Genomic DNA, 26,816 nt, shown 5'->3' on the forward strand with positions numbered 1-26,816 from the left:
GCCCTGAAGAACAGTGGCCGGCATTTATCATTGTGTTTACCCTTTTTTTCCATCTATATTTGGTGGTATTTTGGCTCAAATGTCCTTTTTTTGTGCCGTTTGGTTTACACATTTCTGCAGATTTTGAATTGTAATTCACTGATTTTGGCAATACACATGATATGGACGGGTTTTATGAACTGCACCTTTTTGTGAAAAAGGTGCAAAACCACCAAAAAGTCTCTAAAATACACCAGCCCAGACTCAGCTTAGCTTTTTGGTGTATGTGAAGAGTGACCTGCACAACATTTATCAAATGCTCTGCGACCATTTAATACATTTAGTGCTCCTACACATTACCAGCACAAAAAAAGGTGTAGAAAAATGCTTCACTTACACCTACAATGATAAATGCTTCACTTACACCTACAATGATAAATGCTTCACTTACACCTACAATGATAAATGCTTCACTTACACCTACAATGATGAGTGCCCCCCCCCCATGTGAACAAAGGCACACAGGGTCCCTACAGCTGTGTACTATGGAGCCAACAGCATTCCATATGCCTTTGTATGATCCCTCACTTGGAGTAATGCTTCTACTTGGAGAATAGCTGTGTCCAGCATAGCAATATGCAGCTTTTTTTCTTTCAGAAAATACCTGTGTGTGGGTCAATATGAAAGCAGAGGCATATGAAAGGCCTACGGACTTGTGTGGATTCTAGTATGGTTTGTACACGTCATTCAAGTTCCGGTTTCCGTTGGGCTCATTGGAAGTTGCGACTAGAAAAGGGGCACATGCCCGTGAACAATGTGCCACGACTAAGAGCCAGATTTGGCTCGAAACGCATCAGTTTTTCCTTTGTGTGTTTTTTTTATTTAATATGGCTGTTTTTAATAACTATGGAATAAAAGAGAAGTTTTAATTTCTACCATCTACTGGTGGCCCCTGCTTTTTTGCCTTCTCTTCTAGTCTATTTACGGGATACGGCCCGCTGTTTGCCTGCCCTGCTTTCCTACCCACACTGGATCTTCAGTTGTTTCTACATGCTACAGTGGTGAGCTGAGTCTATTTTTCCTATGCTTTTTATAATAGTCCATTGATGTCACATTTAAGGAATTTGACTAAACTATATGTGCTAGGAATTTATAATATAGTGGTCCCTCAACATACAATGGCAATCCGTTCCAAATGAACCATCGTTTGTTGAAACCATCGTATGTTGAGGGATCCGTGCAATGTAAAGTATAGGACAGTGGTCTACAACCTGCGGACCTCCAGATGTTGCAAAACTACAACACCCAGCATGCCCGGACAGCCAACGGCTGTCCGGGCATGCTGGAAGTTGTAGTTTTGCAACATCTGGAGGTCCGCAGGTTGAAGACCATTGGTATTGGAGGTTGTACTCACGTGTCCCTGCCGTTCCGGACCGTCACCGCTCATCACCGCTGCCCTGGATGTCACCCTCCATCACTGTCGCCGCGTCCCCGGGGTTTCCACGACGTTCCAGCAAGGCCTCTGCTTCCCAGGCATCCTCGCTCTCCGTCACCACCATCACGTCGCTACGCATGCCGCTCCTACTGGATGACGGGACGGTGTGCGCAGCAACGTGATGACAACGATGGAGAGCGCCGACGATGCAAGGGATCCTGAAGAGGACGCGCCGGAGCCCCGAGGACAGGTAAGTGATCGTCAGCGGACCACACGGGGCTCTATACAGTCAGCAGTTGAAACAGTCTGCGCTGCCGGATAGCCGTTTATGCGATGGCCCCGACATACAAAAGCATCGTATGTTGATGCTGCCTTCAACATGCGATGGCCTCTGAGAGGCCATCGTATGTTGAAATGATCGTAAGTCGGGGCCATCGTAGGTCGGGGGGGGGGATCTCTGTATTTATAACATAAACATGTATAAATAGAAGTAATACTCACAAATCACATAACATATCTTTTACAGTTTTCACAATTGTTTGTGACACAAAGATAATGCTCAAGATTATTTTGGAGAATATTTATTAAAATGACTTTTAGGAATTCAAAAACAGCTTAAAAGTTTAGAAGAAGAACTTTGAAATGAAAACAAGAATATATGTAAAATGATAAAAGAACTTTGCATATAACAAAACATTAGTAAAAACAATATATTCGTCAACACATTCAGTAAATTGCATCATTCTCGGGAAGGAAATAAGAGCACAATAAGAATAACCTGTAGGGATTATTACATTGCAGGTCATTGTTTTGCTACATTTAGCTCATAACGTTGTGCATAGTAAAGCCACATTACCAATTATACATCACAACAAGACATTTAAGCCAAGCTGCATGTATTAAAGTAAAAAGACTTTTCCTTTTAAACCTGGTTTTACTATCATATAGCCCATGGAAATATGATATGATGTAAAATATACTATATTACATTATATTGGACTGAACCCATTGATTTGACATCTAAAGGGCTCCTATTCTACATTGACTATGTTAATTCTGTCCCTACGAGTCTATCTCAGGGACCGCTGCAGATAGAGAAGGAGCTGAAGTTTGTTTGCAACATCGATCCATATGGATGAGATAGACAAGTATTATCCACACAACTTTATATAGTACATCCTACACAGATGAACAATCTGTGCTGTAAATAAGCTGCCCGACCTCTTCAACTCCAGAAACAGTACTACTCGGTGCTAAGAATCATCTCATTTTTGCTATAAAAATAACAATCCAGGAGATGTTGCACAATTGAGTGTTATATAGGAGTGTTATCTAGACTTAGGTGTAAAATAGGGTATATTACCAAAAACAGTGCCCATGGCAGCAGCATTTCTAGAAATATTTCTGAACAGGATGTGTCTATTTACATATAAAATTCAATCTCTAACCATTTGCTGCATTTACTTATATGCTGCATTAGTATTGTAAAGTTCAGCTTTGTCATTTCCAGACCAGTTTTATCTCTTTACTTGGAAGAAAACCAGCATAAAACTTTCTCTTCTATGTCCCTACCAAAGAGGTTTCCGGGTCTGTTGCTCATCCCCTGACCAATGTCCTCTTCCCACACACTATCTGCTAGTCTTTTGCTCCCAGCACCAGGCCATTTGTTCCAAACCCTTGAGAAAGCCACCTGCTGGTGGTGAAACATTGGGGGTGGGAGGGGGGGCGATGTGATAACGTTTTTAAGATAACAGCAGCGTGGTTTCAACAAACAGGTTGCCTACTAGAGGACTGCAGCCGCAATGTCCGGGCACTATATTAGCATGTAGTGACATGCAATAGGGTACACTATCTAGAGACCTCCTGCTGAATTTTAAATCATAGGCATATAAGAATAAATGAATAAAAGTTACGTTTTATCTAGAGTTTATTGGATCGCAAAAATAGGGTATTAGTGATCACGCAAGTGATCAATTGTTGTAAGAAATTTTTATTCAACCCTCCATCCATAGGTCCCAATCTGTTCAGCACCATGCCTCGACATTGCAAACCAGTTTTGTGGAGACAATGATCAGAGAACTGTGACCATTCTATGTGTATTACAGTAAGAGAATAGAAGCTTGCACTCATCGCTCCTGTAGAATATTTCATACGGTCTTTTCGTTCCGGCAGGGAGACTTCATTGATGTGGGGGTGCTCAGAGGCAAACAGCTGTTTTTGCACAATAGGTGTGTGCTTCTTCCGGCCTCTGAGGCCGGAAGAAGCACACACCTATTGTGCGAAAACGGCTGTTTGCCTTTGAGCACCCCGCATCAATGAAGTCTCCAGGCTGGAACAGAAAGATTGTATGAAATATTCTACAGAAGCGATGAGTGCAAGCTTCTATTCTCTTACTGTATTTTGCATCGTGTCCAGCTATTTTGAGCTTAGCACCCCGCAGTAGTACTATATTCAAGTATACCGGCTGCTATCTTGTTCATCTCCACAAGCGTCTTTTTTATTCACACATAAGGAACAGTCTGATTGTGCCCTCTGAATGTGTCACTGCCTTTGGTTTCTATGTGTATTACTGCAACTGGCGTCCATATTGCGCTTTTATATTTTGTAACAAGCACAGTCGTCTGCATCAATAGATTAAGAGAGTGGGGATCAAGGGCTCGCATGTGTCTGAAACGTGTCCATTACAGCTGAGCGGTGTGACAGCACGGTGGTGTTTTATTCTCCATTTCTATGTTATTTTAAAAGGATTCTGATAAAGTGAAAATTTTAGCAGTACTGAATCGATATCTACTCTTCTTTCGTATACAACGTTTATCACTTGGCCATGTGAGGATCCGGTGCACGCACAGCAGAGGTGAGCTGAAGCTTTTTTCTATTTCTCACTATATGAATGGATTCAACTCAACTTTGTATCAGCTTAGTATTTCTTGAGTAAGAGGAATGTGGGACTACAGTATAAGTACATGAGTGACTAAATGACTGACAATGTCAAGGCAGGGGAGGAAGGAAGGGTGGTCATTGAATATGCAGTCGACCAGGAGTAGCAAGCCTATACAATTTGACGTATCACACACTTATTAATGATGAGTAAAAAAGCAATACAGGTATTGGAAGTCTGGAGAAAACAAAGGAGCACGGTAAGGCTTACATTTTTAAAGGATGTATACTTTATAGAATACCTTTGTGTGTAGGCGATAATTATATGTTCTGTTTGTTGAAGATTTTTAGGGAGTGTACACATTATTTAACACAGCTACAGGCAAAAGGGGACTATGTCACGATGATCACTACATAATTAAAGTAATAAAAGTGCAATATTATCTTTCAAATAAAAAAGCTGCCATAAATTTTCTACGAAATGTAAAATTTTGGGATCTTTATAGATTCATAGCAGCACAGGGGGTAAAAGAATTGTTGGTAACATAACTGGTCTAGAAAGTTGTAAGAAAATGTATCCCATGGTGGGGTGTAAGAATTTGAAAAGGCTAAAAATATCTACATAATATAAACATAAGTCCTATGTTTTTTAAAGGCAGATTTATGCTGTCTGAACCAATGGCAGGATAAAAATACCAATAGGCACTGTGGCATTTTTGAATAAAAAACAAGCTGTGACATGGAGGAAGTGTCCAGGAGGTGGTCTCCCTTGCTTTCTTCCATCTAGTTCAGCTTGACCCACAGGGCTCTCCTTAATCCCTTAAGGACTAGGGTTTTTTCCATTTTTGCACTTTTATCTTTTTCTCCTTACCTTTAAAAAATCCTAACTATTTCAATTTTGCACCCAAAAATTTGCTCCACCAATTCTACTTTGTAATGACATCAGTAATTTTACCCAAAAATCTACGACGAAACGGAGAAGAAAAATCATTGTGCGACAAAATTGAAGAAAAAACACAATTTTGTAACTTTTGGAAGCTTCCATTTCTAAGCAGTACATTTTCAGGTAAAAATGACACCTTCTCTTTATTCTGTAGGCCCATACGATTAAAATGATACCCTACTTATATAGGTTTGATTTGTCATGGCCCTCCTTATAGAAAGGGAGCGGACTGAGGGCGTACTGGTACACCCTGTGTCCTTAACAGGTTAAATGCAAGTTGAGTGAAGGGGGAGGGGTAGTTGGAAAGACTGCCTTGTGGACACTTCTCCGGTGCCGCGGTTTGTTTTAAAATGCGATGTGATTGACAGATGCTCAAAAACAGACATGAGAGACATGCAGATGCTCGCCTCTCCTGAGATGACCCCTTCTACAATGATCTGCTATTAGATGGACTTTCCCAGTTGATCTCTAAAAACAAGTAAGATAAATCCCTTATATTAAAGCAAAAACATGGTTAAAACAATTGTCCCATAGTGGCTCTGAAGACTGAAAGCTTTGGGTTATAAAAGTAGGTACTAAGGTAAGAGGCTGCATAGGTTTAATCTCTATGTTAATATCAGAAATTCCCTACACTGGAAGAGAATGTATTTTAACCCTTTATGGAAAGCAGACCTTTCTAAGCAAGGGTTCTGGATATCTTAGTGTCTACAACATTAAAGGTGTTATCTGGCTAAAGAGCAGCACCAGCATTCTTTTCAGGGCTGCATCACCAGTCTTAGAAAGAAATTTGTTTCTGGGACTGGGGACATGACGTAGCACCACGCTCCTCATGACATCATGCCACACCCCCTCTCTTCATGTCTATAGGAGGAGGTGTGACAGCCATAGACATGAATGGAGAGGTGTGGTGTGCCATCACGAGGGAGCATGGCGTTACATAATGTCCCCAGTCCCAGAAACAAAGAGCTTTCTAAGACTGGTGACGCAGCCCTGAAAAGAATGCTGGGTGCTGCACGGAGATCATGGGGGTCCCAGCGGCGAGCTCCCCGCAATCAGACATCTTATCTCCCATCCTTTGGATAGGTGATAAGATGTCTTTGGCCAGAATACACCATTAAGAACATATAACAATGTAATGTACACAAATAATGGTACAGATATGGTCCAAGACATAAATCTGTATGAAACCAAGGAAAAATATAAGGGTTGACACTACAAGAGAAAGCTCCTAAATGTGTTCCCTTATCAGCCATAGAACCAATTCATACTGTCATATAGTTCAGGATATTATACATTACTCAATTTTGCTTCAGTTTTGCTTTCACACCCATACATGTTTATATCACTGTATATTTTGTTATATGTGTTAGAAGATTAATAGTTACTAAACTGTCGACATATCTGAGAAATATGACCCGACTGAGCAGAACCATCATTTACTGCCAACTCAGTGCCACTTGCTGCCAACAATGTTCTTCTAAAAAGTTCCGTCAATCTGTTTTCTGCACAGCTCCTCCCACCTCGCCTCTTATACTTAAACACATATGACAAGTTAGCTGGCAAAAGAAATAGATACAATATGGTCCTAGCAACTTTAAAGAACTTTACTAGTAAAGCAGAAAACAATTGTATTATAAGTCACAGATGGTTCTGTCTACCCATTGTATATGTAACAGCATAATACAATTGTCATTTCTGTTCTACCTATTCAAATGGAATTAATAATATATTTTTGTAACAATAAGGCCTAGGAATAACTACAACTCATTGTTCAAAAGCTTAGGTGGTCACTGCCACTCGTTTTCTCCCCCATTTATATTGAAGGGTAGATGAGGCAAAGACCACTACATCTAATAACAATTCAGAATAAAAGTAAATTCCTAGTTTAGGGATTCCGAAGCAGAAATTCCAATGGGAACATGATGCAACCAAGCTGTGTGCCTTTGGGCTTAATGGGAATAAGGGACATCTATCATTACATATACACCGTTTTCACTGTCTACATTGTGTACATTTTTTTTGCGCAATTCAGTTTTTTGCATGTTTTTTTGCATACTTTTTGATAGTAGTTTTACTGTGGAATTCTATGTGACTGTGTACGGTAGAGCTGATTATACAGTGTACATCGATTTATCAAATCAACTGCGTCTTTAAAGTTTACACGCACAAACTTTGTGCAAGTCCCGATTAAATTGCACAAATATGCACCATCTAGGAGGACACTTAAAAAGCTGTCAGAATCCGTCCAGCAATATGTAATACAGATTTAGAACAGCCTCCAGTTATTTAATATTTTTGTCATAGACTGACTATTATAATACACTATGTGACAAATATTTACTCAATTTGATCATTTCTCATTTTTTTCATATGCTTTTTCCAATTTATTTATTTATATTTTTTACCCTTTTGGGACATTTACAGTTATAGTTTTAAATTTTCAAAGCATTTTCATTCTGTCATTGTTGAAGTTTACCATGCAGGACTGTCATGATCGGTGGCTTTACTTAAGTCTGTAAGCTTACTTATTTCCAATTATGCAAAAATGCTATGCAAGTGATGCATTCCATGATGACAACATTCCCCAATTTTCCACAGAGATATTTCCATCTGCCTCGTTATCTTTCAATCAATGAAAAGAGCAAGCCAGGTTTACTTGCACAACATTTATCAAAGGGTGCATTTTTAGTACATTTTTTGCAAATTAGACAGGGGTAGATCTGTGTCTCCAATAGACACCTAATTATAAATGTCCCCCTATGAGTACATAGTCTATACCAGTGGTCCCCAACATGTGGCTATTCATATGATGCATTTATTTTTCAGCTGTCTGGGCAAGACAGACATTATGATTTTTCAACACCTGGAGATTCGCAAGTTGACAAACACCCCTCTATACAATACACCCTCATTTTCTAATAATCCTGGAAGCTATATAAGGTATTATTGGTGATGTACTTAGGTCATTGAGCTCAATGTTACTGATAAGGAATACCATGATCCCTTACGATCTTACACTTCATTAGAATCTGTTATTTTTCTAATGACTTCAATAGTACCTGTCATCAAACCATTTTTCCTAAACTAACTCAGATTATGTTCCCTAACTACTCTTAACACCCCCACCCCTGCCCTTTCCAGCTTTTAAAAGCTCTGTATCATACCTTTCCCCTTGCTCTTATTGTGTGAGTTCCTGGCAGGAGAAAGTGGGCGTTTCCCAGCAGGCACGACGTCACTGAAGCCTGCAAGAGCTGTGCCCCACCATGCCCAGCACACACTTCCTGAGTTTGGTCTCCTGTCAGGTTGGGGGGAGAACAAACTAACTATTTGTCTTGCACAGGGCACAGAACAGAGCCAACTATTGGCCTCTTTATCAATCACATTAAAAACATATAAAGGTTGAGAATTTTAACACAAAGTAAATAGCAAAGTGTCTTATAATTACATAAGGAACAATATATTAAAAGTTTAGTTTGGTGATAGGTACTCTTTAAAAGAAGTCCACCAAGTTTCTGTGTGTGCTCTGCTCACAATTGTGTTAGGTTGGGTTAACAATATGTTTGAGGGGTTATCCAGGAATTTAAAAACAGAGCAAATTTCTTTTAAAAACAGCACCACACTTTTTAGGCTGTCTGTGGTATTACTACAGTATATTGATAATACCGGATACATCACAATTCACAGCAGAAATTAGAATCCCCCTCCCTGTAGAACGACCTCTGAAAAAGTCACAATGAATTCCCAGTATTGTCTCCAATTGATTTGAATGGGCCAGGTCCTATCTATCGTTGTCTATGGACCATTGGTCCTGTCTTAAAGCATGTCACTAAATGCTGCCTCCATAATAATGTACAAATAATTATATAATAAAAATTACAACATACCAGAGCCCGCACACCAACGCCAAGGTTTCTCAAATGGCACGGGACCTAACCTTAAACCTGCCTGTGCATGATAACCAAATAACAGGGGCCAGTGCGCAATTACAAAAGCATTTTTGCTTATCATGCACAGGCAGGTTTAAGGTTAGGTCCCGTGCCATTTGAGAAACCTTGGCGTTGGTGTGCGGGCTCAGGTATGTCCTTCATATAAGGATACACTGGCTAATGTCTCAATTTTACATCAGTTTTGAGGGTTAGCTAATGTCATTGTTACATCCACCACAGTGGTGCACCTATATTTATAGTGTTTTTGTACTACTGTACTTTATATGATTTACATCCACACCCATCATCAGGGAAGGATGCCATTGTGGTACTTGTGGTTGGTTGCAGGCATCCTCCATTGTATGCATTTTTTGCTGGTGATTGCCCATAGCAACGGACTACAAGGGCACGACTTGCTCTCACTTAGTATAAATGCACATCCGCATTTTGGTTTTGAGCACTTCCTGCCTGTCATCTTAGACCACGCCCTTGTAGTCGTGTTTACTATAAAAAAAATTACAATCAGAAAATAGAAACACTTTAGAAAAGTATCTGGCTCCCATCAGGAAAAAGATACATTACCTTTAAGTCTTAGCTAGTGTAGGATGTAGGCAACCAATTTTTTTTTTAGCTCTATGACCATGTAAAGGGAAGTGCACATTTAGGATTATAGTACAATTAGAAACAACTAAACAACAAAACTTAAAAATGCTGGTGTTTAAAGGCTGCCTGACTTCATTATGCTCTTAGATATTTCTTACAAGCTTAAAAGAAGCCTAGTGAGTTCACAGTTACTTATAATAAATAGCTGGGGGGTACTGAAAATGACAGCAGCAGACAATGCACTGCCATTTATAGTAAATCAAGTCCTTATTTTACTTCTGTGGTGTTTTATATATACAGTTTATCTTATTTAGGTAACCCATCATTTACAAATGCCATTTATGGATTTTCCTAAACATACTACACCCCCCATTAATTCAGTTTACAATGTAATTATGATAATACTGGTTTATTCTTTACTGTTAAAATGCAGAAAAGTAACATTTAGGCTACATTCACATGGTGGAATGCCCACGTGGAAAATTTCAGTGTGGACATTCAACAAACAGCGGAGCTTCCCCAGAACATGCAGGCGCTAGGACTACTCGAAAATTTGCTGTCTCACAGACGGCAATGCATTTCCTAGTGGAATCCACAAAAACATTGATTTAGGATTTCTGCTGTGTGAACAGAGCAGCAGAATCCCATTGAAATGAATGGGACTCTTCTGCTGTGGAATGTTAGTGCGGAATATTCATGCCGAATTCTGCACGGACATTCTGCTGTTTGAACATATCCTTAGAGATGTAAAATAAAAATAATTCATTCAGATATAGTTCTCTTCTGAAGTTTTCTGAGGATTTACTAGCGGTTCAATGCACATAATATAGGCACATTTCCTTCTTGCTATCGCTAGAACACTGCTCAAAAAAAAATAAAGGGAACACTAAGATAACACATCCTAGATCTACATCCTAGAAATACTTTCGTCTTTACATAGTTGAATGTGCTGACAACAAAATCACACAAAAATTATCAATGGAAATCAAATTTATCAACCCATGGAGGTCTGGATATGGAGTCGCACTCAAAATCAAAGTGGAAAACCACACTACAGGCTGATCCAACTTTGATGTAATGTCCTTAAAACAAGTCAAAATGATGCTCAGTAGTGTGTGTGGCCTCCATGTGCCTGTATGACCTCCCTACAATGTCTGGGCATGCTCCTGATGAGGTAGTGGATGGTCTCCTAAGGGATGTCCTCCCAGACCTGGACTAAAGCATCCACCAACTCCTGGACTGTCTGTGGTGAATGGAGCGAGACATGATGTCCCAGATGTGCTCAATCGGATTCAGGTCTGGGGAACGGGCAGGCCAGTCCATAGCATCAATGCCTTCCTCTTGCAGGAACTGCTGACACACTCCAGCCACATGAAGTCTAGCATTGTCTTGCATTAGGAGGAACCCAGGGCCAACCGCACCAGCATATGGTCTCACAAGGGGTCTGAGGATCTCATCTCGGTACCTAATGGCAGTTAATGGCACCATTACTGACCCACCGCCAAACCGGTCATGCTGGAGGATGTTGCAGGCAGCAGAACGTTCTCCACGGCATCTCCAAACTCTTTCACGTCTGTCACGTGCTCAGTGTGAACCTGCTTTCATCTGTGAAGAGCACAGGGCGCCAGTGGCAAATTTGCCAATCTTGGTGTTCTCTGGCAAATTTCAAACGTCCTGGACGGTGTTGGGCTTTAGGCACAACCCCCACCTGTGGATTTCGGTCATTTTGCAGGACTGAAGGTCTTTTTGCAGGGCTCTAGCAGTGCTACTCCTGCTCCTCCTTGCACCAAGGCAGAGGTAGCGGTCCTGCTGCTGGGTTGTTGCCCTCCTATGGCCTCCACCACGTCTCCTGATGTACTGGCCTGTCTCCTGGTAGCGCCTCCATGCTCTGGACACTACGCTAACAGACACAGCAAACCTTCTTGCCACAGCTCGCATTGATGTGCCATCCTGGATGAGATGCACTACCTGAGCCACTTGTGTGGGTTGTAGACTCCTTCTCATGCTATCACTAGAGTGAAAGCACCACCAGCTTTCAAAAGTGACCAAAACATCAGCCTGGAAGCATAGGAACAGAGAACCACTGCAGAATCACTCCTTTATTGGGGGTGTCTTGCTAATTGCCTATAATTTCCACCTGTTGTCTGTTCCATTTGAACAACAGCATGTGAAATTGTCAATTAGTGTTGCTTCCTGAGTGGACAGTGTGATTTCACAGAAGTGTGATTGACTTGGAGTTACATTCTGTTGTTTAAGTGTTCCTTTTATTTTTCTGAGCAGTGTATATTCCCAAGCTTTGTAACCATCAATAATACGGCAGCCATATAAAATATCTGGGCTTCATACATTTTAGGCCAGAGGTTGTGTTGATATACAGTTTTTTAGAATTTTCTTTTTGCTTTTGGTCCATTTTTTTCAAATAAGTATGGCTCAAAACGTGGCTCAAAAAACCATTCATGCGAAAAGCCTAAAGGCTGGATTCACACATTGTAAAATCAAAACAAGAAAACATATAGCTATAAAAAAAACTGCCTTTTTATTCTTATAACCTGTTTTCATAGTATCTATGGAAGACATTGGGGGACTTATTCAAAACTTTGTGAAACTTGGTAAAAAGTAGCACAAAAATCACATTTTCAAATGCGCTTAAATGAACAAAGCAAAAATTGACACGATGCATTCCAGTTTTGCAAAAGTGGGTATGATCTCGGATTTACTCTAGATTACAGGACATTTTCAAGGGAAAAAAGCAAAGTGTTTAAATGAAAATTCTGTCACAAAGTTTACACTACCTTTTGTGACGTGAAAATATAAAAATAAAATTAGATTTTTTTTCCAGTGCTATGTATTGCATTCTTAAACCTGACATACAGTATGACTGTTATAAGGAATTTCCATCTATATTTATATATTTTTAAATGGTGTCCGAACATACCATCTGATGTGACGTACTATGAACTTGAAGGCAAGTTTGGCTTTGCAGCTTTGCGGTACGTTGCATATTTTTGTCATATTTTTACAGCAAATGAAGAAAATTCAGATCATCGTGGTGAAAACACAGCGGTGCCGCAAATAAAACATAGGGTGTAAACACTGCCCAATGATAGGAAACATATACCTCCCGAACAAGTATATGTTTTTCAGCATGCAAAAATATTGTGTGGGGGAATTCGCTTTTTTGGCTTTTTTTTTTGTAGGTGTGTTCTCACTTACATTATTGGAGTTCAATTATAATGTTAAGATGAATCTTCTTTGGTGAACCTGAACAATCTCACAATTTTATTACATGTGATTTGCATTTTCTCACCAAAATTTTGGGGGATATTAATATAGGCGCAAAATGAAACAAAGTGGTGCGAAACTGAAACCTCCCATATTTTCAAAGAAACACAAGTGAACTAGTGAAATGTGGTGAGAAAAAAAAGGTGTAAAAAATTACTGTAACATAAATTACACAGGTGTTTAAATAAATCCCCCAAAAATGGAAAAACCCTGTGTCCTTAAGGGGTTAATAGAACACATTTTTATCAATCAGCCTGAAACCCTAACAGTTTTTTTTTTCACAACCACCAATCACAGCTCAGCTTTCATATCGAGCTCTTGTAAAATGAAAGTTGAACTGTGATTGGTTGTTAGGGGAAAACCCAGACAATTAGGGTGTCAGTATAATTGATAAATATGGGCCGTTATGTGTAAAAAATAAATAATGCAGTTTTTAATTTACTGCATTTATTTTATTTTGATTAAAACATGTGTGAACCCAGCCTCAAGGTCTCAAACCTCTCCTCATACACTTTATCCCAAAGATTTTGGAATCCATAGGTTTCACTTGTGTTATAACAGGGAGTAAAAAAAATGTTGAATACTATCATAGATTTGGTGGTTCCTTAAAGGGGTACTCCGCCCCTAGACATCTTATCCCCTATCCAAAGGATAGGGGATAAGATGTCAGATCGCCGGGGTCCCGCTGCTGGGGACCCCGGGGATCGCTGCTGCAACACCCCGCTATCATTTCTGCTCAGAGCGAGATCGCTCTGCACATAATGACGGGCAATACAGGGGCCGGAGCATCGTTATGTCATGGCTCCGCCCCTCGTGACGTCACGGCCCGCCCCGTCAATACAAGTCTATGGGAGGGGGCGTGGTGGTCGTCACGCCCCCTGCCATAGACTTGCATTAAGGGGACGGACCATGATGTCATGAGGGGTGGGGCCATGATGTCATGAGGGGCGGAGCTATGATGTAACGCTGCTTTGGCCCCTGTATCGCCCATCATTACGCACAGAGCGAACTCGCTCTGCGCAGTAATGATGGCGGGGTGCCGCAGCAGCGATCCCCGGGGTCCTGAGCAGCGGGACCGCGGCGATCTAACATCTTATCCCCTATCCTTTGGATAGGGGATAAGATGCCGGGGCGGAGTACCCCTTTAAGGAGGGACACAGAACTACCTGGGGCTTTTTCATTTATTACAAGTGTAACTGTTTAAGTCCCTTTAAGAGGTGGGTGTCAGACCCAGTGATTGTGCCCCATGTGCATTTTCCTTAACCCCTGAGTAGAGCACGCTCTATGCTCTTCTAATGGAGGTCCTGCCTATCAATCCCAAGAACAAAGTGACTGAAATCTAGGAATAGGATGCGATGCAGTTACACAGCATCAAAACAAGAGTGCCAGACTTTAAAAAGTAAAGAAGATACAGCATTTACCTGGCTGGGCCTCTTCATTCTTAGGGTGCATTCACACTGCGGAATCTCCGCTCGCTGAATTCAGCGAGCAGACATTCCATCTGGCAGCCACCGCCGAAAATACTTCAGCGATAGGGCCGCGGGGCACTGAGCCGTCACCGTTCGCAAAGAATGAACATGTTCTTTCTTTGCGCAGAACAGTTTCAGCAGCGGAATTATCTGCCGCTGAAATTCCGCATTGTGAACGGGTCTCTCAGAGACCCATTCACACTAATGTTAAGTTCACACCACGGAATTCTGCTTGCGGAATTCCGCGAGAATTCAGTAGTATGAACGTACCCTAAGGAATGGATCCTGGTAGGAGGATCTCCATTGATATCCTAGTTATATCCTATCACTTTTTATAACCGGAAAACCTATTTAATACAAGATTTGAATGATTGCAGCAATTTATTGCAATGTCTTACATGCCATGACATTTTAGGAAGTTTTACTTCTGATGTACATCTGATAACACTTTAGCCACAAAACTAATGACAGTCAGGGGACCATTTACACTGTGGAATCTCAGATTATGAGGGGGGCGGCTCAGACCATGTAGACATGGCCGGTCCCCATAGATGACAAAGTATTCTGCTGAAAGAGTGAGCAAATTCATTTGTTCAGTGGAGGAATTTCAGTGGCGGAAAGCTTGTGTCGCTAAAATTCCATAGTGTGCAGCAGAATCCCATTGACAACAATGAATTTCTGCTGCACCGGAGTTTCAAAGCGGAATTTTGCTTAAAAATTTCATAGTGCGAATGCAACCTCAGGGTCTGTACACACATACATTATTTTGAACAGACCCTCTGTAAAAGATGTGAACAAACCCTCAGGTTATGTTCAAAATGTGTAAAAAAGGTGTTAGATGACTTTTCATTAAAGTCGGATGTATAAATGAATTTTTTTTTTTCACCAAAATGCTGGTTTTCCCCCGAATTTTACATTTTTACAAGGGGTAATAGGAGTAAATGCCCCCCAAATTTGTAACCCCATCTCTTCACAGTATGTAAATACCCCATGTGTGGAAGTCAAGTGCTCTGCGGGCAAACTACAATGCTCAGAAGAGAAGGAGTCACATTTGGCTTCTGGAAAGCAAATTTAGCGGAAATGGTTTTTGGGGGGCATGTCACATTTAGGAAGCCCCAGAACAGCAAAAAAAAAAAAAAAAAAAACAGCAAAAAAATAAAAAACACACACATGGCATACTATTCAAGGAATGTAACATGGTGTACAGTGAGCCTTTACACCCCACCTCACTCCTCTGGGTAAGGGTAAATGGGGCTGTCTCAGACAGCCCCATTCACCCTTTTTTTCTGGGTCACTGAGTCACTGGAGACCCAATTGACCCGGAATCGCCGCAAATCGCCGGTCTGAGAGTAGAAGAGGTTTGCTATGGGGATTTGCTTCTAAACTGGGCGGTTGCCGAGACACGTGTCATCAGAGAGCACTTAGAAAGAAAAGAACAACTCAACTTCAGCAGCTCATAAGTACTGAAAGGATTAATATTTTTTAATAGAAGTAATTTACAAATCTGTTTAACTTTCTGGAGCCAGTTGAGATATAAAAACATTTTTTCCTGGATAATCCCTTTAAGTGGTTAAATACTCAATACATGTAAGCAATACAAGCAGTCTGAGATTTCAATACACTGTGAATGAACACTAAAACATGAGGAAAGGGGCATTATTTACTATATATATATATATATATCTGGCGGTAATATGGACATAATGATGGTCATGAATATAAATTGTGCATAGGTGTGATAAAAAAGTGCAATTATTTTCATATAAAAATTTAAGTAATAGAGACTGAGGCAACTGTATCCAGTTCAATAAGTAGAAGCCAAAGACTTAAAATCTCTGTGTCCCTAGTAAGAGCACTGCAGCTTGTTCTAGTAATTAAGGGGAGTCTTAACCCAAACCCCAACCCCCATAGATACCCTGTTCTATCCTCTTAGCATACCCCTAAATATCCCTATTAAAAAAAATATCAAGTAATGTCATTGGTCCCTGGTAAACTGACAAGCACTATTAACTATAAAATAGTTGGCTCTATGTCCATGTGACTTGTTTATCAACATTTTATAAAAATCCCTTTTTTATCCAGTATAATATTTCACATATTCAACAAAATCTGCATTTAAAAATACAACTACATGTGTACATGTCCCCCTGGCTGGCTGGGATGAGAAGGATTTGATACTCTATCAAGTGAAAAGTCATATTTCCCAAGTCCAAGATCTCCATCTTTTACGTTATCTGTACCCCCTGCCTGTACCGACGTGTGCTCATCTCTGCTCTGCTGTAGAGTAGGGGGCAGAGTAGAAGCTGACAGGGTGTCTTCGTATGCAGAGGTCAGTTCATCATGGCTCACAATGTAGTCCATATCTTCATCCTTTAGCTCCTCCTGCTTGAAAAGAATATCAGACATTCTACATAAGACCACATTTTAACAACAAATATTAAAGGGGTACTCCACCCCTAGACATCTTATCCCCTATCCAAAGGATAGGGGATAAGATGTCAGATCGCAGGGTCCCACCGCTGGGGACCCCCGGGATCTTGGCTGCAGCACCCACCTGTTGCGGCTTCCGGAAACGCTGGAGGCTTCAGCTCCCGACCACGGTGACGTGAGATCGTGACTTCATGATTCCGCCCCGTGTGACGTCACGTCACGCCCCCTCCCATAGACGTGCATTGGGGGGGGGGGCGGGACATCACACGGGGGCGGAGTTGTGATGTCACGATCTCCCGTCACCGTGGTCGTGAGGCGTTAGGCGTTAGGATTAATTAATAACAAAAATCCCTGCTCCCTTTCGATATTGGGGATGTGACCACAAAAGTGACCTCCTGATCACAAAAAAGGCTGTTTTATAAAGACTTTCAATTACTAGACAGCCCTGTTAATAGAAACATATCAGAACATATTATAACATTTGAACCTTAGAAGGTCCTAAAATAAGGGAGAAAAACTACCTAAGATGAACAAAAAAAACATTAAAATCCATTGTGTCATTATTTATTTAACAAAAGCTAGCCAAAAATGGAAAACCCATGTCTGATCAACTAAGTAGACGGCATGAATCTTGTGAAGCCAACTTTTTATCAGCAATAATCTGAAGTAATAGCTTTTTATATGACTATCAGTTCCGGTCAAAAACATTTTATCCCCTATCCAAAGGGGATAAGATGTCTGATCGCGGGGGGCCCGCTGTTGAGACACCCCCCCCCCCCCCGCGATCTCCCTGCAGCACCCGCACTCCCTGCAGCACCCTGCAGCGCACGTCACGTCCCCAGTCCCGGAAACCTGGAGGTTTCCGAAACTGGAGATTCAGCACCCACATAGAATGCGGGTGCTGCAGGGAGTTCGCGGGGGGGGGGGGCTGGGGGGTCTCAGCAGCGGGCCCCCCACGATCAGACACTTATCCTCTATCCTTTGAATAAGGGATACCTTGTATAGCACTACAGTACTCCTTTAATTCTTTTCTTTCTTAGCTATTCTTTTTTAGATTTGCTGGTGTGCCTGGGATCATTGTTCTGTTGCATGACCCAATTTCAATCAAGCTTTATCTGTTTGATAGTTGGCCTCATATTTGTCTCTAGAATTCTTACAAATTTAGAGGAGTTTATGGTCAAAACAATGACTGCAAAGTGTCCGGGTCCGAAGGCTGCAGTACAAGCCCAATCAATCCTCTACACCCCTGTTTGCCAATCAGTATGAGCTGTTTGTACTGTGCCGTGTTTGGTTTTTCCAAATTATGCTCTCCTGATCTGTCAAAAGGACATTGTTCCAAAAGTCTTGTGGTTAGTTTGTATTTAATGAGGTACTCCGCCCCTAGACATCTTATCCCCTATCCAAAGGATAGGGGATAAGATGTCAGATCACGGGGGTCCCGCCGCTGGGGAACCCCGAGATCTCGGCTGCAGGACCCACCTGTTGCGGCTTCCAGAAACGCTGGAGGCTTCGGTTCCCGACCACGGTGACGTGAGATCGTGACGTCACGACTCCGCCCCCGTGTGACATCACGCCCCGCCCCTCAATGCAAGTCTATGGGAGGGGGCGTGGCAGCCATCACGCCCCCTCCCATAGACTTGCATTGAGGGGGCGGGGCGTGACGTCACACAGGGGCAGAGTCATGACATCACGCTCTCACGTCACTGTGGTCGGGAGGCATTAGGATGAGAGCCTCCAACAGATGGGTCCTGCAGCCGAGATCCCGGGGGTCCTCAGCGGCGGGACCCCCGCGATCTGACATCTTATCCCCTATCCTTTGGATAGGGGATAAGATGTCTAGGGTGGAGTACCCCTTTAACTTTGCATAAGCTGTGCTGCCATGTTCTTTTTAAGAAACAAGAGGATTTCTCCTGACAACTTTCCCAAATAACCCATACTTGTCTAGGCCTGTAGAGTCTGTGATATACAGTACGGTGCAAATGTTTTAGGTAGGTGTGGAAAAAAATTCTGCAAAGTAGAATGCTTCCCATTATTAGAGAGGTGTCTGATTGGCTGTAATTTTTTTTTCTGTAGCTGTACAACCATCCCAAGCATACAGCCAATGTGATTAAAGGGAACCTGTCTTCAGACTTTATTATATAGACATATGGTAAAATCTTCTTCCTCCCCTTCCCTGGGAGACATTTCTGGCTGCAGGGATGGTGAGGATTTGATGTTTTAAATTTGGCCACCCATATAGATTGCAATGACACGTTCCAGTATGAGGACAAGAGGGTACTCAAATCCTTTAGGGCATGGTACCAATTTATAGAACAGATTTTCTCCCTTGATAAACGGATTCACCTGATTCACTGTTTTAAATATACCACTTGGCACTGTACTGAGAAACTTAACCCCTTTAGGACAGAGCCCATTTTGGCTTTAAAAGGAACCCGTCATGAGATTTTACTATATATAGTGCGTACCAATGCATTATGTATGGTAATATCTTCATTCTCACCATCCCCCGGGGGTACGTTCCTTTAGAAAGTGTCCCCTGCCGCCCCTGGAAGTTGTTACCTGGGGGAGGAGCTATACTCCCCCAGATCAGCTGCTCTGGCTGTAATCACGCCCCCTCTGCATGACTGACAGCCCGGGCAAAGCCTGCATCATCGCTCTGCTCCATCTGCTTAGGGAGCAGAGCAGTCATGAGGGCTGTCAATCAATCGGAGGGGGCGTGATTACAGCTGGAGAAGATGGGACTTTGTGAGTATAGCTCCTCAACCAGGGGACTACTTAAAGGGCCAGTGGGGGAGACTTTCAAACATAATATCCTCACCATCCCCCCTGGCAGTAATGTCTCCCTGAGATGGTGAGGAAGAAGATTTCTCATCTGTTCACTCACTTAAAATTTTTGTTATTTGGTAAAAATAAACTAATAACACTTCTATATTTTAATGCATTCATACGTTGCAGCATTTTTTCCACACATGCCTAAAACTTTTGCACGGTGCTGTATGTCTATCATAAGATAATAATAAATGTAAAATAATAGAAAAGAAAACTAAATGGACCATTGCTCTATATCTGCTGTCCATCTTCTACTGTATGTTCCTATGTTTATAGCCAGCCTTTTTCATATTTCTGTCTTAATAGATTGCCTTTTTTAATTACTTTTGTTAATAAATCATTCTATCATCCCCAATGTTAATAGATAACTATATTATACCCAACCCCCTTACTGTTTGTGTAATGTATGGGACACTTGTGCAGAGGCCTATTCTGCTTTGGTTGTGTCACACATACCGAAAGTATGTGTCATGGTTACAGTGAGAGGATTTAAAAAAAAAAAAAAACATGTAAAATTGAGAAGCTAAATGAATACTTACCGTATATACTCGAGTATAAGCCGAGTTTTTCAGCACGATTTTTCGTGCTCAAAACACCCCCCCCCCCCTCAGCTTATACTCGAGTGAACTCTCCGCCTGTCAATTCCTTCTCAGGGGTCTTCAACCTGCGGACCTCCAAATGTTTCAAAACTACAGGGAGTCGTAGTTTTGCAACATCTGGAGGTCCACAGGTTGAAGACCACTGATGAAGGGATTGACAGACGGTGATGATGAAGGGGGGGTGATGACAGGGTGATGATGACAGGGGTGTTAATGACAGGGGGGGATGATTACATGGTGGGATGATGTATTTCCCACCCTAGACTTATAGTTGAGTCAATAACTTTTCCTGGGTTTTTGGGGTGAAATTAGGGGCTTCAGCTTATATTTGGGTCGACTTATACTCGAGTATATATATGGTATGGCATGTTTTCACTGTACACCGCAAGTATAAGCCATGATTTTGTCATGTAGTAGTCAAGGGTAGTCTGACATATATTGTGGCATGCCAACAGAATAGCTATAGCGTTCGATAGCCCAAACATAGTCTACTTATAACTACATTTGCTCTATTTTACACCAGTATAGACTATTTTTGAAAAGTGTGATAAACTATGATCTCATGTCTCAAGGTAAAACAAGACTATGTTTGGTCTGGAACTCTATGGGCATGCATCAAGGATAGGAGAACCAAATGATTAGAAAGTCACCATGGAAAAGCTAAAATCATCAAGCAACTGTAAATGTCAGTGTACAGGGGGCCTCATATGTTTTCATTGTATCACCAAGTTGTATACATTTTAATATGGAATACGACATATATATCACATATACTGTATATATCACATTATAGTGTACATTACTATATATAGACTTACTGCGTATGCCCTGGGGCTGGTCAGCACTCTGGCGATAGGACTGCACCACTGCGGCAATGTGCTTGTGAGAGGAGGACCACTATGTGTTAGTATTGGCTTGAGGTATCTGGTTCTTAGTTAAGGATTGGATACCATAATGGAAAAAGAGACACAACAATTTTCTAGCAAGTCATAAAGAATATTTTCCATCCATCCTAACCTCAATCTGCTGTATTCTCTAACAGCATCAAAACGGTGAGGAACCCTGATCTCCTGAACAATGTAATGGAATCTAGTTTTTATACAGAAACCATTGCCAAGATGATGCTATTACATGTCTCCGATACAATAGTGATACAAAGGCATTGTTTCCTTGTGTCTTGAGACCTTGAGAATGAAAAAAGACACATACTGATGAACAACAAATGGAACTTATGAGGCCATCAACAACAAAACTGCAACCCAACCCTATACACTATGGGGGGTATTTATCAAAGGATTTATGTTTTTTTCACGTAACTTTGGCGCAATACTTTGGCGCAGTGTCTTTTTGTGCCAAAGTTTGGCGCATCTTCTCCACTGTCATTTTTACAACTTTCTCAAAATCACACGGTCCTGTGTGTGATTTCAACTTTAGTCAGTAATTCATCATTTGCGCCAATCGATCTTTGGCACAATTTTGGCGCAAATCCCATTTTTTTGGCGCAAATCCCCGCCTAGAAATTTTGCACATGGAAAACACACTTACCAATGTCAGAAAATGTAAAGGCGTCAAAATACATGAAAACATTTTTTTTGGGAAAGCAGCGACGCCTCCAGGGCTGCTCAATACTATCCTACGACATAGTTGTCTCTGAGGGACCTTCACCCTCCATTGAGCCAGCATTGGACATGGCCACACAGGTTCAGGAAAGGTAAGCACTAAAGCAGTGGTCTCCAACCTGCGGACCTCCAGATGTTGCAAAACTACAACTCCCAGCATGCCCGGACAGCCAACGGCTGTCCGGGCATGCTGGGAATTGTAGTTTTGCAACATCTGGAGGTCCGCAGGTTGAAGACCACTGCACTAAAGTAACAAAAAAATAAATAAACTACCCAAGTTGAAAATAAAATCCATTTCACATGGTGGCTATAAACCCCACAAAAGAAAATACCTCACGTCGCTTGCTGATATACTACAGGTGGGACTCCGAAATGGCTGCACTACAGGGTAAAATACGCGTCCTCTGTGGCGGTAAGTTCTGTGTAAAAGGCGCTGTGAACAGCTGATTTCAACATTTGAGCCAAAATTACTAACAACTTGTCCACGAAAACCAAAGTGAAAAAAAAAAGGGTAAAAAGAAACTGTCAACAGGCAAAATTAATAAATACCCCCCTATGACGTTTACGTTTCAGCACTGAAATGCTGTAATGTTTTATTGTACTTCAATGTATTGTTCTCCCAGGTCTTTAATGAGTCGGCCGAAGATTAGCCTAATAAGCATTCAGTATTATAGTTATCTAAAACAAACAAAAATGATTCTGCTATTGTGCTGAAGATGTCAGTTTTGTGACCACCTGGTTAGAAAATTGCAGTTTTGATGATTCTACATGTAAAGCCAGATTTACAAAATGCTGAGAAATAATGAGTTTCACTTAATTATGCAAATTAATAAAAGAATAAGAAAATTAACACTGTATCACCAGAATCTGAGAAGACTAGTCTTAAAGGGGTACTCCGTTGGAAAACAATTTTGGTCATATCAACTGGCTTCAGAAAGTTAAACAGATTTGTAAATTACTTCTATTAAAAAATCTTAATCCTTCCAGTACTTATCAGCTGCTGTATGCTCCATAGGAAGTTATGTAGTTCTTTTCTCTCTGGTCACAGTGCTCTCTGCTGACACCTCTGTCTGTGTCAGGAACTGTCAAGAGTACAAGGAAATCCCCATAGCAAACCTCTCCTGCTCTGGACAGTTCCTGACATGGACCGAGGTATCAGCAGAGAGCACTGTGGTCAGATTGAAAAGAACAACTCAACTTTCCCTACGGGTACACCACCTCTAGACATCTTATTCTCTATCCAAAGAATAGGGGATAAGATGTCTGATCGCAGGGGTCCTGCTGATGGGACCCCCATGATCTCTGTGCACCTGGTGTCACACCCCCTCCCATAGACTTGCATTGAGGGGGCGTGTTGTCACAAAGGGCGTGGTCGTGACATCACCAGCCCCGTCGCCCACTTCAAGCGTTCGGAGCAAAATGTTCTATACACTGGACCCAATATAATTTTTTTACTGCAGGTCAGGAAATCCAAGCTATGGCTCATAAATGATGGGATGAGAAACAGTGTATATGTACACTGAATTCAACAAGTAGCCACATAATTAAAAGGGATCACAACCCCAGTGGTGTACTCAAAGGGGGGGAGGGGGTACCCCTGGGTACAAATGACCTGGTGCCCCGTATAATAAATTGTTTATCTATTGCAATAAGCAAAATCATTTAAATAACTCTACGTGCCCCCACTGTGTTGTAGAGCTATGTGCTCCGTTTCGGTGACCCCTGTGGATGAGAAGATCAGGCAGCCTATTCTAAGGTATGCCTGCATATGGGGTGTGCCTAAATTGTATTGCAGAGCTATGTGCACTGTGCTCCGCCTCAGTGATGTGACAGATGAATGGGTGGGGCAGGGCTAGGCTAGCAGCAGAGCCTTCTGGTATTATGGTCAAATGGTTTTTATTGAATTTTTTCAAGAAATTTTACAATACAATACACAAGGCCATTGCAACATTAAGGCCCAAAAGTATTAACAGTATAAAACAAATAAAATCATAACATATGTTTGAACATAAATATATATAAAGTTATGAAAACATCACTCAGATTAAATGAATGTCCTGTATAGAACAAAAATGTTGCTGGGTCTCTGGTGTTTGTGTGCACAGTTAGTGGGGGAAAGCAACACTGCAGTGACAGTCTGATGACATCTAATTTATCATCTAGGGCCCATTCACATTACAGAATTTTCGAGCAGAAATGTATTCAATGGCTGCGCCATGCACACTGCAGAATTTTAGCAGCAGTCCCGGACTTTATTTTGGCAAAATACCGAGCTGACTGCATTGCCATCATGGGGATGGCATGATGGTTCTAGCACTGACTGATTTTAGCGGCACTAATGATGCCCACAATTCCTCCGGATGAATATTCACCTTATACAAGATGCATGTAGCGGTGGAGTGGAGTAGAAGGTGCTGTTTAAATGTATACAAACCTAAATTGTACCTTCAGTGGTTATAAGTAATAATAAAGAAAACTTAAATAACAGGCCCAAACAAAATGTGTTGTGTTTTTGATTGACCTTCAAAGCTACAGAGCTTTACAGCAGCAGCATTAAGTGCTATGCCTTTTGATGATGACTAGATAACAAAAGTGAAATAAATAAGCACATTGTTGCACTAGGTGAGGAATAAGTATAAAATATTGCAGTATCTGCCCTTTCAGTGTCGGCTGTATAAGAAAAAATAGCTCTCTACCTGTAAATGAAAAAACAATCTTTTATTGCTTTGAATAAAAAACTTAAAACCAGTGGCATACCGGGGGGGGGTTACTATGCATATACCTATGGGGAAGAGGGGGGTGGGTAACTCTGCCTATACTTATGGGGAAAGGGGGGTAACTCTGCGTATACCTATGGGAAAAGATGAGGAAAGAGGGGGTAACTCTGCCTATATCTATGGGGAAGAGGAGTGAGTAACTCTGCCTATACCTATGGGGAAGGGGGTGGGGGGGGGTAACTCTGCCTATATCTATGGGGAAGAGGGGTGAGTAACTCTGCCTATACCTATGGGGAGGAGGGGTGGGTGGGCAACTCTGCCTATACCTATGGGGAAGAGGGGGGGTAACTCTGCCTATACCTAAGGGGAAGGAGGAGGGGTAACTCTGCCTATACCTATGGGGAAAGGTGGGATAACTCTGCTTATACCTATGGGGAAGAGGGGGGGGTAACTCTGCCTATACCTATGGGTGAGAGGGGGGGGGGGTAACTCTGCCTATACTTATGGGGAAAGGGGGAGGGGAGGGTAACTCTGCCTATACCTATGGAGAAAGGGGAGGAGGGAGGTAACTCTGCCTATACCTATGGGGAAAGGGGGGTGGGTAACTCTGCCTATACCTATGGGGAAAGGGGGGGGGTAACTCTGTCTATACCTATGGGGAAGAGGGGGGTGGTAACTCTGCCTATATCAATGGGGAAGAGGCCTATACCTGTGAGGATGGGGAACAGGGGGGGGGTAACTCTTCCTATACCTATGGTGAAAGGGGGGGGGGGTAACTCTGCCTATACCTATGGGAAAAAGGGGGTTTAACTCTGCATATACCTATGGGAACGGGGGTTTAACTCTGCCTATACCTACAGGGAAAGGGGGGGGACTCTGCTGCCGTTCCTATACCTATTTGGAAGGGGGGTTAACTTTGCTGCCTATATCTATGGGGAAGGGGGATTAAGTCTTTTGCCTATACCTATGGGGAAGGGTGGGGGAGCTAACTCTGCTGCCTATACCTTTGGGGAAGGGGGAGTTAGAGGGGGGAGGGTATAATTAAGGGGGGTGCAGGATTTGTTCTTTTTTTTTTAAGGTGGTGCAGGGTTTTATTTTATTAAGGGGGGTAAGGGGTTTTATTAAGGGGGTTAAGGTGTTTTATTAAAGGGGTTAATGGGTTTTATTAAGGGGAAGTGCTGAGTTTTATTTTATTAAGGGAGTGTGCAGGGTTTTAATTTATTAAGGGTGTGTGCAGGGGGTTATTTTTTATTAAGGGGGGTGCAGGGGATTCCAATTAATGAGGGTGTTCAGTTATTATTTTTTTATTAAGGGGGTGTGCAGGTTTTTATGTGTAGGGGGTGTATGAACTTTATGTGATGGAGGTGCAGGATTTTTATATGAAGGGGGAGGGGGTATGGATTTGATGTGTAGGGTGGGTGCAGGGTTTTTGTGTGTGCCGGAGCTGAGTTTTATGGAATAAGGGTGCAGGGTTTTTGTATAAGGGGGAAGAAAGGACAAGGGTTTTCTAGAAGGGGGAAGACCAGAGATTTGTAGACAGGGACAGGGCAGGAGTTTTCTAGAAGTTTTTCACCAGCCCCTTTCTACAAAACCCCTGTCCTGGCCCCCTTCTGCAAAATATTATTGAAAACACTACTTTCTTGGTTTGGGGGGGGGTGGGAGCATACACAGGGTCAGCCCTGGGGGGGGGGGGGCAAACAAAGGGTCCGCCCCGGGTGCCAAATGCTCTAGGTACGCCCCTGCAGAAAACAAACAAGCCTTAGCATCATCAATATGGACACGTTTTGGAATGTCCCATTGGGTAAAGGAAGACACATCCAGTACTATGAACTAAACCTTAGCTGCACATTCCCTTTTCCTACCAGCTTTCACCTGAAGTATACGGTCTAGAATTGTATCAACCATAACAGAGTATGCTTTGAGCTTTAAAGGGGTACTCCGCTGCCCCAGAGTTCGGAACATTTTGTCCTGACCACTTGGAACAGGTGGCGAGGGTTGTGACGTCACCACCACGCCCCCTCTTAGAGACTTGCATTGAGGGTGTGTGTCGTGACATCATGAGGGGCGTGACTGTGACATCATGACCCCCGCTGCCAGCACCCAATGTT

At 42.0% G+C, this 26,816-nt stretch overlaps 1 protein-coding gene across 5 annotated transcripts in view; it reads right to left on the reverse strand.

Moving 5' to 3' along the window:
* Positions 1 to 14,224: 14,224 nt before the first annotated feature.
* Positions 14,225 to 26,816, reverse strand: part of SLC9A9 (solute carrier family 9 member A9) — an 848,969-nt gene continuing 836,377 nt past the window's right edge. For all 5 annotated transcript variants that reach the window (XM_056564816.1, XM_056564814.1, XM_056564813.1 and 2 more), the window contains exons 15-16: positions 21,191 to 21,296; positions 14,225 to 16,899 (exon numbers count right to left, since the gene is read on the reverse strand). In XM_056564816.1, the coding sequence (XP_056420791.1) occupies positions 16,642 to 16,899; positions 21,191 to 21,296 (364 nt within the window). In that variant the 3' untranslated portion in view covers positions 14,225 to 16,641. The remainder of the gene's footprint in view (positions 16,900 to 21,190; positions 21,297 to 26,816) is intronic.

This window comes from Hyla sarda, chromosome 3, assembly GCF_029499605.1.
Source record: "Hyla sarda isolate aHylSar1 chromosome 3, aHylSar1.hap1, whole genome shotgun sequence".
Taxonomy (NCBI): Eukaryota; Metazoa; Chordata; class Amphibia; order Anura; family Hylidae; genus Hyla; species Hyla sarda.